This window comes from Somniosus microcephalus, unplaced genomic scaffold, assembly GCF_052327205.1.
Source record: "Somniosus microcephalus isolate GS21.2 unplaced genomic scaffold, FLI_Smic_1.0 unresolved_chr1, whole genome shotgun sequence".
Classification (NCBI taxonomy): domain Eukaryota; kingdom Metazoa; phylum Chordata; class Chondrichthyes; order Squaliformes; family Somniosidae; genus Somniosus; species Somniosus microcephalus.
Genome location: NW_028225179.1, coordinates 159,224,968 through 159,238,349, shown reverse-complemented (window position 1 = coordinate 159,238,349; position 13,382 = coordinate 159,224,968). Strand labels below are relative to the sequence as shown.

Here is a 13,382-nt window from a genome sequence, read left to right as displayed (position 1 = left end):
CTGTGATATTTAGTCTGACACTACACGGGGCGAATGACAGGAGGGCCTCAGATTGTGGCCGCTCCCCAGGTTGTATTTTGCAGCAGCTGCACCAAGCTTCAGTGCATCCCTGAGCATCTAGTTCTGGGCCATGCAATGAGCAAGTCTGCAATACTCAGTCACACACAGGCCCTTGATATGCAAGACCAGCAAGTTTCAGACAAGACAAAGGATGTCTTGAACCATCAAATCTACATCACAGAAACAGCCCATTCGGCCCAACTGGTCCAGGCCGGTGTTTATCCTCCAAACGAGACTCCTCCCACTCTAAGTACCTCTTCCTCCCTGCCCGCGTATCCCTCTATTCCCTTCTCTCTCGTGTATGCATCAAGCCTCCCTTTCAATGCATCAATGCCCTCTACTGCATACACTCCATGTGGCAGCGAGTTCCACATTCTCACCACTCTCTGTGTAAAGAAATTCCTCCTAATATTGGAGGAAAGATGTCGCTCCAAGTCCTTCCACAATCAGTTGATGTTTGTTTCTGGCCCAGTGTCCCTGGGAAGGATCCATTGAGCACAGAGGCCTGTGTTATGGAGTTTCCTGGGAGGACCCGGCCTCGACAGAAAATCCACTGCATCTTCTCTCCAGACTTCCTCTGCAAACACACATTCCAGAAGCAGGTGGGCAGCCGCCTCTGCCCCAGTGGGAGGTGTCAGCTGTGGCTCAGGGGGAGCGCTCTCACCTCTGAGTGCGAGGATTGTGAGATGAAGTCCCACTCCATAGACTTCATCACATAACCCAGGATAACACTCCGGAGCAGCACTGAAGAATCCGCACTGTCAAATGGTGCCGCCTTTCGGTGAGACGGTAAACAGTGGCGCAGTCTGCCCTCTCAGGTGGGTGTAAAATACGGCACTATTCCGAAGAGAAGGGGAGTTCTCCTGATGGCCTGAGCAATATTTATCCCTCAACCAACGCCTGGAAAACAGGTGCTCTGCTCATTTATTTCATTGCTGTTTGTGGGATCTTGCTGTGCTCGCTTTGGCTGAAGTGTTTCGCTACATCACAAAAGTGACTTCACTTCAAAACTACTTCATGGGCTGTGAAGCACTTTGGGACGTCCTGAGGTGGTGAAAGCAGCGCTAGAAATACAAATATTTCCTTTCTTTCTAGCAGATTTGTCTTTTCACTTACAGTGATTCTCTGTGCCTGTCACCTGATATCACTCCTTGACATTTGTGGCACTTTGTGTTTCAGGGTGAGCGGCTGCAATCATTAGCACAATTCAGTTTATGGATCTCTATCTCACACCGTGTGTCACCAGAGGGTTTGTAGTCGGCAGTGAGTTCGGTCTGGAGCAAAGTGCCCTGGAATCTCGATCCCGCCCATCTCCGCCTCCTCCCTCCCTCTCTCTCCCTCCCCCCACTGTCAACACCCCAGGAACCTTCACCCTCCCGGCCAGGGTTCAATTATTCCCCTCCGTGCTCTAACCCTGTTTGTCCTTCACACTTCTCTAGGTTGTCTCTCCCTGTGTAAACGTCGGCAGGACATAGACGAGTTTATAATAATAATAATTCCCTGAGTATTGCAGTGAAGTTCATCGGAAAATCGCTGAACTGAGGCTGTTCGGCAGCAGAAAAACATCGAAACTGAAAGCGGTTTGAATCAGGAAGTGCTGAGGGTGAACATGGCTTCCAGACAGCAGGCCGAGAGTTGGACCGAAGATTTAAATTGTCCCATTTGTCTTGAATTCTTCACCAATCCGGTAAGACTGGAGTGTGAGCACAACTTCTGCCGCTCCTGTATCACACAGTGTTGGGAAAAGAAGGAGACAAACTCCTGCCCGGAATGTAGAGAGGAGTTTCCGGAAGTAAACCTCAAGGATAATCGGGTCTTAGCGAATCTGGCCGAGAAAGCTCGAAAATTAAACCTGAATCCGAAAGAGAAGGAAAGTAAACTTCACTGTGAGGAACATCAGGAAGAACTGAAGCTGTTTTGTGAAACTGACAAGAAATTGATCTGTCTGGTTTGTAGAGATGCGCGGGAACACAGAAAGCACCGCTTCATGCCCATTAAAGAAGCTGTTGGAATCTACAAGGTAAAAGGGAGCAGAATTGATCACCTGATTATTTCATCACATTTTCATGGTCTAACACTTTTATTTTGTGATTTTCTCTCCCAATCCCAGGATCAGCTGAAATCTTCTTTAGATTCTCTCACAGAGAAGAAATCGGCGGTTCTGGAAACGGAATTAAAACAGAAACAGCAGATTTCCGCAGTTAGGGTAAGGTCTCCCTGTGCTGATTTTCTGGGATCTCGGTTAGTTTTGTGCCCTTTATCGCGGTACATCATTAATTATGTTTCACATTTCATTTGGTAGGAACAGTCGAGCAGTCTGCAGACCCGCATCACATCCGAGTTCGCTAAAATGCACCAGATTCTCGGTGAGAAAGAGCAGCGTTTAATCAGAGATCTCAGGGAACAAGAGGGGGTGATTCTAAAAACAATGGAGAAAAACCTCCGAGAAATTCAAGAGAATTTAAATTCTATTCAGGAGAAACTCTCAAAGTTGCAGAAACAGATGGAGCAAAAAGACGGGCTGACATTTCTGAAGGTGAGGATTATATTGTGGGTCAGTTCAGTGAAACTTCACACAGTCACAAAATAACCGATGATAACTTAAATAAATGCAGCATTTGCTGAATAATTTGAAACTGATTTAACCGATTGTTTTGTCTATTCCGGGGCGGTTCTGTTGTTGTCACCGAACTAACCGGCTCCCACACTATCCGCAGATTCCCAGGAATACCTGCAAACTCCCAGGAATGAATTGCCGTGATCTTGATATTTTGCTTGTAATTATTTCCATGTCGCGCAAGTTTACTATTTTCCTGGAACTTAGATTGCAATCCAGTTACAGTTCCATGTTGTGAGTGTGTGGGTGTGTCTGATGCGGTGGGTGTGAGAGTCACTGGCCCCGATTTTCGGCTTGTGTGGGGAATGGCTGGGTTTCCCCGAATGTGGGGTTTCTGACACACATAAAAAAGTGTCAGCCAGCTCCATGCAATTTTCCCTCAAGTGGCCAATTAATTCCCAGCTTGTGGGAAGCCTTGCTAATTGTCTAAATCGAGTCAGAAATCCCCACACTATGATGTCATCATTCGTGGTGCTTTCAAGGTCCATAGCAAGCACTGCATCCCTCTGAAGGCTTCCAAACGAACCACACAGGATGGCAGAGGAGCCTGCAGCAGCTGTGGGCAGTGCCAGACCCCGAGCTGCCTCCAAATTCGACGAGGCTTCACTGCAGGCATTATTGGATGGGATTAGGGCCCACAGGGAGGTCCTCTTCCCTAGGTCAGGGAGGAAGAGGCCTCCCACGGAGACCAATGCTGCATGGATGCAGGTGTCAGCAGATGCCAACTCGCTGGGAGTCACCAGAAGAACCTTGGCATTACATCTCTATCTCCTTCCTTTACTCCCCCACAGTACCATCCAGAGCCCCCGTCCTCACTGTGGAGGAGGAAGAGGCTGTGCTGCCAGACTCCTCAGAGGAAGCTCCAACCTCTGAGGGTGCAGCGTCAGCAGAAGTAAGCGCACCCAACACCAGCGCAGACACTCACACCTCGGGGGGACCTTTGGGACATTGAGTAGTGTTGTCACCTGGTGTTTCACAGCTCACAAGTGAGCTTCAGCAGATTCTGGAGACAGGGACAGCAGAGAGTCCTCGTCGGAGGGCGCAGGACTCTGCCAGCTCAGCTGCGCTGCATGTTGACCCTTTGCCTCTGGGTCCATCCGCAAGAGAAGAGGTGATGGATCTCCATGCACAGATGCAGGAGTCTCTGGCAGGTTTTGTCTCCAGGGTCGCTGCGAGTGTGGAGCGAATGGAGGAGTCCATAGCGACCATGAGCAGAGCCTTTGTGGAGTCATTGGCGCATGAACGCATCACCATGGAAAGGTTGGCAACCTCCATGCAGGAGATAACTCACCAGGGTACGGAAAACATGGTGAGTGCTCATAAGAGAATAACATCTCTTGAGGAGCGTTGGGCATCTGTTGAACAGAGAAACCAGATCCTCATGGAAGTCCTTCTGAGTAGGACTGCCAGTGCAGATACGGGTCCCCATGGCCCCTAAAGTGCAGCAAGGTGCTCTCAAGCCACTTCCAAGCACTGGCCCCTTCTGGCCTGTGCAGCTTCAGGTGAGTGAGCAGCAGCCTGGTGCTCCTGGTGCTCATCATGCTGTTCCTGGTTCTGCTGCTGCTGCCTCTGCTGCTGGAGATCCTCTAATGGCAAGAAGAGAATAAAAAAAGGCGTCCCACGTTTCTCGTAGATGCCTCCGCTGAGGAAGCGCTGAGTGAGGGTGGCGAGAGGGGCTTCCCAGGAGATCGCATTGGAGAAGTGTGTGAGGCTCCAACCTTCCACAGCTGTGCCTAAGCCTTGAAGAAGTAGCCCCAAACCTGCAACAACAAGGTCCTTCAACATACAAGTGCTGGCCCTTTAAATCGCAGCTTCTCCTTACCTGCAGCTGACAGCTAGCAAGCTTCACGTCAGCTCTCAGAAGCGGGGTTCCCCACAGGCGGGTTTCAGGTGGGGAAAGCCCCAAAGTTGCAACGGCCCCGGAAAATCAACTTCAACAAGCAGATAATTGCTTGTTAGTGCTCCGACGACCAGTCCCGCCAGCGGCCGCCGGGACTGAAGCGGGGCGCGGGGAAACGGCAGTCCGAAAGTCGGGGCGGGGAATCAGGCGGGGGGCCCGACCCGCCCCGCTCCTTCGCCGATTTTCGGCCCCTGGCCGCATGAAAAGCCGCTCAACGGCGGCCAGTGTGTCTGTGAGTGACACTGATGTTGAGTTCCAGTATCTGACACACAAATCAGGCTTTTCAACTACTTACAATCATAGAATCCCACAGCACAAAAGGCCCATTGTGCCTGTGCCGGCTCTTTGAAAGAGCTGTGCAATTAGACCCACTCCCCCTGCTCTTTCCCCATAGCCCTGCAATATTTTCCCTTTTCAAGTATATATCCAATTCCCTTTTGTAAGTAGTTCTTAAATCTACTTCCTGTCAGTGCATTCCAGGTCATCACAAGTCATTGTCAAGAAATCCCCACTCTTTTTTTTTGCTAGTTATCTCGCGATTTGTTAATGTGATCCCCCAGGTCTCTCTGTTCCTGCACCACATTTAAAAATGTACCATTTAGTTTATTTTGCCTCTCCTCATTCTTCCTGCCAAAATGCATCACTTCACACTTCTCTGTGTTAAATTCTACCTGCCCTGTGTCTGCTCATTTCACCAGCCTGTGTGTGTCCTCCTGAAGTCTTTTACCATCCTCCTAACATGGTGTTAGGGAAATTGATGGGATTGAAGGCCGATAAATCCCCAGGGCCTGATAATCTACATCCTAGGGTACTTAAGGAAGTGGCCCTAGAAATAGTAGATGCATTGCTGATCTTCTTCCAACATTCGATGGAATCTGGAACAGTACCCATGGATTGGAGGGTAGCTAATGTTACCCCACTATTCAAAAAAGGTGGTAGAGAGAAAACGGGGAATTACAGATCAGTAAGCCTGACATCGGTAGTGGGGAAAATGCTAGAGTCCATTATAAAAGATGTAATAGCAGAGCACTTGGAAAACAGTGATAGGATCGGACAAAGTCAACATGGATTTACAAAAGGTAAATCGTGCTTGATTAATCTACTGGAATTTTTTGAAGACGTAAATGGTAAAATAGATAAGGGAGAACCAGTGGATGTGGTGTATTTGGACTTTCAGAAGGCTTTCGATAAAGTCCCGCATAAGAGATTAGTGTGTAAAGTTAAGGCACATGGGATTGGGGGCAAGGTATTGACTTGGATAGAGAGCTAGTTGGCAGATAGAAAGCAAAGAGTTGGAATAAACGGGTATTTTTCCGAGTGGCAGGCAGTGACTAGTGGGGTACTGCAGGGATCGGTCCTTGGACCCCAGCTATTCACAATATATATTAATGATCTAGACAAGTGAACTAGATGTAATATCTCCAAATTTGCAGATGACACAAAGCTGGGTGGGCGTGTGTGCTGTGAGAAGGATGCCGAGAAACTCCAGGATGATTTGGACAGGTTGGGTGATTGGGCAGAAGCATGGCAGATGCAATATAATGTGGATAAATGTGAGGTTATCCACTTTGGTGGCAAAAACAGGAAGGCAGATTATTATCTGAATGGCAATAGATTGGGAGAAGGGGAAGTGCAACGAGACCTGGGTGTCCTTGTGCACCAGTCACTGAAGGTAAGCATGCAGGTGCAGCAGGCGGTTAAGAAGGCAAATGGTATGTTGGCCTTCGTAGCGAGAGGGTTTGAGTACAGGAACAAGGATGTCTTGCTGCAGTTGTACAGGGCCTTGGTGAGACCACATCTTGAGTATTGTGTGCAGTTCTGGTCGCCTTATCTGAGGAAGGATGTTCTTGCCATGGAAGGAGTTCAGCGAACATTCACCAGGCTGATACCTGGGATGGCAGGAATGACGTATGAGGAGATATTGGGTCGATTGGGCTTGTACTCGCTGGAGTTTAGAAGAATGAGAGGGGATCTCATTGAAACGTATCAAATTCTGACAGGACTGGACAGACTAGATGCAGGAACGATGTTCCCGATGGTCGGGGAGTTCAGAACCAGGGATCACACTCTAAGGATAAGGGGTAGGCCATTTAAGACAGAAATGAGGAAGAATTTCTTCACCCAGAGAGTGGTGAACCTGTGGAATTCTCTACCACAGAAGGCAGCAGAGGCCAATTCATTAAATATATTCAAGAAGGAGTTGGATATATTTCTTAAGGCTAAAGGGATCAAGGGGTATGGGGATAAAGCAGGGACCAGGTACTGAATTTGGATGACCAGCCATGATAGCATTGAATGGCGGAGCAGGCTCGAGGGGCCAAATGGTCTACTCCTGCTCCTATCTTCTATGTTTCTATGTTTCTCCTCACTGTTTGTGTTTTATTTATTTCAGGAGGAAGCTTGTCGGAAGAGGAGGTAGGACATGTTCTTTACTGAAACCCTGCACAATTTGGTAAAATAACTCAGAAAAGTGTTAAATGTCGATTTATAACATCAACTGTTCAGTATTTACAGGATTAGTGATGACAGTCAAGTATGGTCAGCAGCAGATGGCTCCCTGTCTATCGGAAAGTTCAACGGCCCTTTACAGTACACAGCGTGGAGAGAAATGATAGACGCCATTAACCCCGGTAAAAACTCTTACATTCCTTTTCCTGATTTATAAATCCAGATGATAATAGACTGAAAGGGCCCCCCAGACCCCGGATTAAATGATCACTGATGTCCATGTCTAGTCTGGAAGTCAGGAGTCTTTGCTCTTGCTAAGGGGGGGCTTGGGGTGATCTTATTGAATTATTCAAGATCCTAAACCGCAGAGAAGATAAACATCCACAGGTTTAACACAGTCACAGAGTAAGATAAACATCCACAGGTTTAACACAGTCACAGAGTCTACAACAAAGTAGGGATAGTCTCAAACTGAGAAAAGGGAGGGTGAAAAGGCAGTTTGGATTGAGCGAGGTTGGGTTTTTGAGTGACCCCATTGATCGGGCAGACAGTGAGTCAGTGAGTCCGCTGCTTGATATCGCGCCTTTCACGACCTCAGGACGTTCCAAAGCGCTTTACAGCCAATAAAAATCTTTTAAAGTGCAGTCACTGTTGTAATGTAGGAAACACCACAACCAATTTCTGCACAGCAAGATCCCACAAACAGCAACGTGATAATGACCAGAGGACCTGTTTTGGTGATGTTGGTTGAGGGACAAATATTGCCCAGGATACCGGAGAGAACGAACTCCTTGCGCTGGATTCCTATTTCGCGGCTGCGACACCACATCCCGGCGCCGGGGCATTGGTGGGAACCTGGTGGGAAGCACTGCGTGTGATTTTTGCCTCATCGCTGCTCCATTTATGCTTTAAATCCGGGCGATAGTGAGACGTAAATCACTCCCAAATACTTTATGCGGAGTGTATGGAAAATAAGGGAGGCAGAGTTGTCTGAGGGTATCAGCAGCTTCAAGAGAGAGTTTGATAAGAAGCTGGCAAAAAACTGTAAACTCAAATAGGACTGAGCTGCCTGGGCTTGGAGAGTGGAATTGTGAGGGCTGAGGAGAGGGGAGGTCTAATTTGGACCCCCTGCCCTATTGGACACCCTGCCCTATATCACAGCAGAAAATACACTTCAAAAGTAATACATTGTGTGAAGTGCTTTGAGACATTTGTCAGGAGCATTAGAAATGTATGTTTCTCCTTCAGATGTAATTGCAGTGTATTTATCTCCGACTCGTCCGTTCTGCTGGATTCTGTCTTACCTGTGAAATATTTTACTCACAACAGTACTTTCCTTGTGGCCTTTGAAAACAGCTGCTTAAACCTGAGTTTAGAACCATGCTAGAAAGTCATCGCATCACCTTTGAAAGCAGCTTCACACAGTGACACTAATCCCATCATCACTCACTTCCACCAAGACTCTCACCCACTTTCTCTGATCTGCTTTGAGTTATTCACAGTTCTTACATTGATGTGAATTTAAGAACTGAAGTATGTTCTGATATTTTATACCAATATTCCTACTGGATAAAACATCAACATTCGGTTCAATGTTGGGTATTTTTATTTTTATTCTATCGCTGCATTATTCTCTTTGGTTACTTGCACCATGGATATGTAAAATAATCAGAAGCCAGGCTGCCTGTCTTACTGAGATTGTATTCTCTGCTGGACCCACCTCCTGCTCCATTGACCCCATTCCCACTAAACTGCTGCCCACCCAACTTCTCTTCCTGGTTTCATGCTAGCTCACATTGTAAATGGTTCCCTCTCCTCACGTCCTATTCAGCTCCTTTTCAAATCCAATGTCATCACACCCTTCCTCAAAATTACCCACCCTCTATCCCTCTGTCCTTGCACTTGATCTCCAACCTTACTTTCTTCTACAAAGTCCTTGTACGTGCGATCACTTCTGAAATCCCTGGCCATTTTCCCACAACTGCATATTTGAACCACACTAACCAGATTTTCATCCCTGTCATAGCCCCAAAGTGGCCCTAATAAAGGTCACAAATGACATGCTCTGTGACAGTGAGTATAGCGCATTTTCCCTCCTCATCCTCCTGGAGCTCTCTGCAAACATTGACCATTCTCCTCCAATGTCTCTCCTCAATTGTCCTGCTCAGTGGGACTGCCTTTACTTGGTTCACATTTACCTATTTGATCGTAGCCAGAGTATCTCCAGCAATGGCTTCTCTTCCCGCCCCCACACGGCACCCCAGGAGATTCTCAAGTATTTATTCTTGGTCGTCTTCTCTCACTGATCTACATGTTGCCACTTGTCAACCTCATCCACAGAAACAGGCTCAGTTTCCAGATGTACACCGATGGTACCCAGCTCTACCTCTCCACCACCTCTCTTGACCCCTCCACCGCCAGTGTGTTGTCCAACAGATTATCTGGAATCCAGTTATGGAGGAGCCAGAATTTTTTCCAGTTAAACATTGTGAAGATTTAAACCATCAGTTTGGAAATTGTCAACAACTCGACATCCTGGCCACCAACTCCACCCCCTCCTTGGCCACTGTCTCAGGCTGAACCAGACCCTTGCTGTTCTATTCAATCTGGAATTGCACTGCTGATTGTGATCAATCTAAGAGTGTCTGGGACTTTGTCTCCAGTACATGGTGTATCCTGTCTCTCCCATTTCCTCTGCTGAGCTTTTTAATTTAGTTTCCCTTGGTTGTTTTTGGTTCTCTCTTCCTTTCTGCAGCAGCTCCCTCCTCATTGTTTTCTCTTTACCTTTTTCCTTCTCTTCTCTCAATTCTCCTGCTGTCGGTACTTTCCCCCTCTCCACACATCGACAGCGCTGATTAGTGGTGTGTGGGTCACGCCTCCAGAGAGAGATTGCGGGTAAAATTAGTCTGGGTGGTAACACAGAATGGGCGATAGTAAATCAGTGGCCCATTTTACATTGTGCCCAATATTAATTCCCATTGAAGTTAATGGAACCGAATATTGAGGGAGCGCGATACGAGCTGCTGATTGACTGTCACCTAAAACAGTCCAAGACCAATTTCACCCACTGTGTCTCCAGGACACATTAGAGCTTCTGTCACCGATTCCATGTTAATTTTCAAAGGCCCTTGATGGACTCTGCAGGCACTGAGAATAGCGGGAGACTGGGGCTGCAGAGTTCCTCACAGTGGGTCAAGATCAGAGCAGGATGGCAGAGGCGAAAGAAAACTTCAAATATCAGCAACTAACTCCGCTTCCCCCCTCTCTCCCCTCGCCTCCTCTTTCGCCCATCATCCTCCCCTCCCCCTCTTTCTCCCCTCCTTCTCCCCTCCACCTCCCCGCCCTCTCTCCCTCCCCCACCCGCTCTCTCCCTCCCCCTCCCGCTCTCTCCCTCCCCCTCCCACTCTCTCACCCATCCCCCCCCCGCTCTCTCTGCCCTCCCCTCCCTTTCCACGAATACAACCCAGAGCCCGAGTGGGCACTTTAAAAAGGCAAGTGTTTGAATAAATCACAAGAAACAACGAAATCACTGACTGTGTTATTTTAACTTTCCCCCAGCTCCAGCCTCTCTGACTCTGGATCCGAACACAGCGAATCCCCGGCTCATCCTGTCTGAGGACCGGACCAGTGTGAGACTCGGAGACAAATGGCAGCCGCTCCCTGACACCCCGGAGAGGTTTGATCACTGGGAAAGTGTCCTGGGATCGAAGGGATTCACATCAGGGAGACACTGCTGGGAGGTGGAGGTGGGGAACAAGACTGAGTGGCGTCTGGGAGTGACCCGAGAGTCTGCCGGGAGGAAAGGGGTTTTCGACCTGAGCCCTGAGACCGGATACTGGATTGTGGGGCTGTACATTGGAAGTGACCTTTTAGGCATTTTCCGATGGCTGTCCTCCGGAAGTGACTATTTTGCCGGCACCTCCCCCTCACCGACCCGCCTCACCCCGAGTGTGAAGCCCCGGAAGATCGGGGTGTACCTGGACTATGAGGGCGGACAGGTGTCATTTTACAATGCGGACAACATGTCCCACCTTCACACTTTCACCCACACTTTCACTGAGAGAATCTTTCCCTTCTTCTATCCGGGATGGAATGACGGCGGGAAAAACTCCGCCCCGCTGACAATCTGCGGGGTTAAAGGTCACTAACAGGTCCATCCCATAATTTCACCCTGCCTCCTGCCAGCTGCAAACTGATGGGCGTCGGTGTCAGTCACAGGTGGTGCGGATGGTCCAAATGTCACCTGAGGTCAGGGCGGCTACAACCGAGTGACAATGTCTTGTTGGTGAGATTTGTTTGTTTAATCGGTGCAGGGGAACAAACTCGTGGCAACTGCTCCAGAGACTCCTGTAAAACTAAATAAAAACCTCAAGAACATCGAGAATCATCGGGGCCCAGAGACAGAGGAGAATTAAAACACGGGCAGAAATACACCAAGGGAACCACAGACTCCAGCTGGGAAGTTAAAGGTAAAGAGGGGCAGGGGAGAGGAACTAGGGTGAGATAGAACACCAGTGGGAAGGGCATGACAAAGGGACCATCCGAGACACGGCAAATTAAATAATACCCGAGGGAAGGAAAAAGTAAAAGGGGCACCAGATAGAAGTGAAATCAAAAGGGAACAGGAGGGAGTGTCAGAAACATGGGAAAACCCGGGGGATGGAAATGATCAGAACATTCAAGCGTGTGGAGTGTTTAGAATAGAGAGTGGACAAGGTCATCACCTGTGGAGAGAGAAGACAGGTTAACATTCCGGGAATACACCCTGCATCGGAACTGGGAACTGAAAGATCAGCAAGGGCCTGTGTAGGGCTGGGGAATAGAAGGAGGGGGAGAGAAGAAACAAATGGATGGTGAATTGTAGAGAGGAACTGACTGGGTGGAATGAGCTGTGAGCTGCAGGAACCCGGTGACCTTCCTGCCTGTAATGTTGCTCCACAGGCGGAAGGTGGCGCTACATGGCGGTGTTTGAGATGAATTAGTGCAACACCTCTGCTGCCCAGCGCTGTTATTAAACTGCACCATAGAAGCGGCATTTATTAAACACACAGCGATTCGGGGCTTAATTACATCCCAGAAGCATGAACTAAACGTGCTGTTTGTTTTATTTACACCTTGCTCCAGACTCTGGCTCCTTACAATTCCCATCCCGAACTGATCGGCCGGTTTTAAGAGCCCCCGCCTGATATAACCGGATTGATAGAGCCCAGAATTGGTAAATTAGTAAAACAAAATCAGATTGCTGTTTATGGGAGCTTGCTGTGCAAAAATTGGCTGTCGCGTTTCCTACATTACAACAGTGACTACACTGCAAAAGTACTTCATTGACCGTAAAGTGTTTTGGGCGGCCTGAGGCTGTGAAAGGCGCTATATAAATGTAAGTCTGTCTGTCTTTCATATTCAGATCAACCTCATATTTTAAAATTGTAACTGTGTTTCAGAGTTTGATGAGCTGTCTTTAAATGTTGTATCCTGCAGAGTTTAATAGGAAACAAAGTATATCATTGTAACCAAGTATTGAAAGTGTTTGATAAATTGTAAAGTGCTGTCTGCTTGTACCCTGCACACAGAAATAAAAGTCTGCTTCATCTTTCTGCAGAGTCTGTGTCTAAAACAAAAGGTGGTGTCAGAATTGCCGAGCGCTGCTTGGTGTGTTTACTGAGACACACAGACCAGGGAGGGTCCAGGCTGGACTGCTGGTGAGACACACTATCTGAAGCAGAGTGACAGTGGAGGTGCAGAGATGGGCCTTAGGATACCAGGGTTCGGGGTGGGGAAGGATCAGCCAGGGAGCCTGTTTCTCCCGCTATCTGGTGACTTGGCATTGGGTGGATCTTTGTTGAGAATGGGTCCGGCTTGTTTTCCAGAGCTCATTACCTGCTGACACTCAGTTTCTAGGCTGACACGGGAACAGGAGTAGGCCATTCAGCCCCTCGAGCCTCTTCCGCCATTTATAAAATATTGGTTGGTCTGCATCTTAACTCCATTTCACTTGGGTATAAAAGGCAACATTTCAAAGTTTGCAGATGACACAAAACTCGGACAGGCAGTAAACAGTGAGGAGGATAGTAATAAATTTCAGGAGGATATGGACAGACTGGTGAAATGGGCAGACACATGGCAGATGCAATTCAACATAGTGTGAAATGATGCATTTCGGTAGGAAGAATGGGGAGAGGCAATATAACATAAATGGTCCAATTTTAAAGGGGGTGCAGGAAGAGAGAGACCTGGGGGTGTTTGTACAGGAATCTTTGAAGGTGGCAGGACAAGGTGAGATGGCTGCTAAATAATATACAGTATCCTGAGCTTTATAAACAGAGTCATAGATTACAATAGCAAGGAAGTTATGCTGAA

General features: G+C 48.0%; 2 protein-coding genes across 2 annotated transcripts in view; one reads left to right on the top strand and one right to left on the bottom strand.

Moving 5' to 3' along the window:
- The window catches only part of LOC147096368 (zinc-binding protein A33-like), a 766,539-nt gene that overhangs the window by 751,461 nt on the left and 1,696 nt on the right, over positions 1 to 13,382 (bottom strand). The window lies entirely within an intron of this gene.
- On the top strand, positions 1,606 to 11,686 carry LOC147096369 (zinc-binding protein A33-like). The gene is made up of 6 exons (XM_085975177.1): positions 1,606 to 2,080; positions 2,171 to 2,266; positions 2,363 to 2,596; positions 6,970 to 6,992; positions 7,092 to 7,207; positions 10,584 to 11,686. Exons 1-6 carry the CDS (start codon positions 1,670 to 1,672, stop codon positions 11,171 to 11,173), a joined length of 1,470 nt encoding a protein of 489 aa, XP_085831303.1. The 5' UTR covers positions 1,606 to 1,669; the 3' UTR covers positions 11,174 to 11,686.

Bases quoted from the DNA above. Each gene is read 5' to 3' on its own strand.
- LOC147096369 (XM_085975177.1), top strand. From the start codon at position 1,670: ATGGCTTCCAGACAGCAGGCCGAGAGTTGGACCGAAGATTTAAATTGT. The intron at 2,081-2,170 runs GTAAAAGGGAGC...TCCCAATCCCAG, and splicing joins AAGCTGTTGGAATCTACAAG to GATCAGCTGAAATCTTCTTT. The intron at 2,267-2,362 runs GTAAGGTCTCCC...TTCATTTGGTAG, and splicing joins AGCAGATTTCCGCAGTTAGG to GAACAGTCGAGCAGTCTGCA.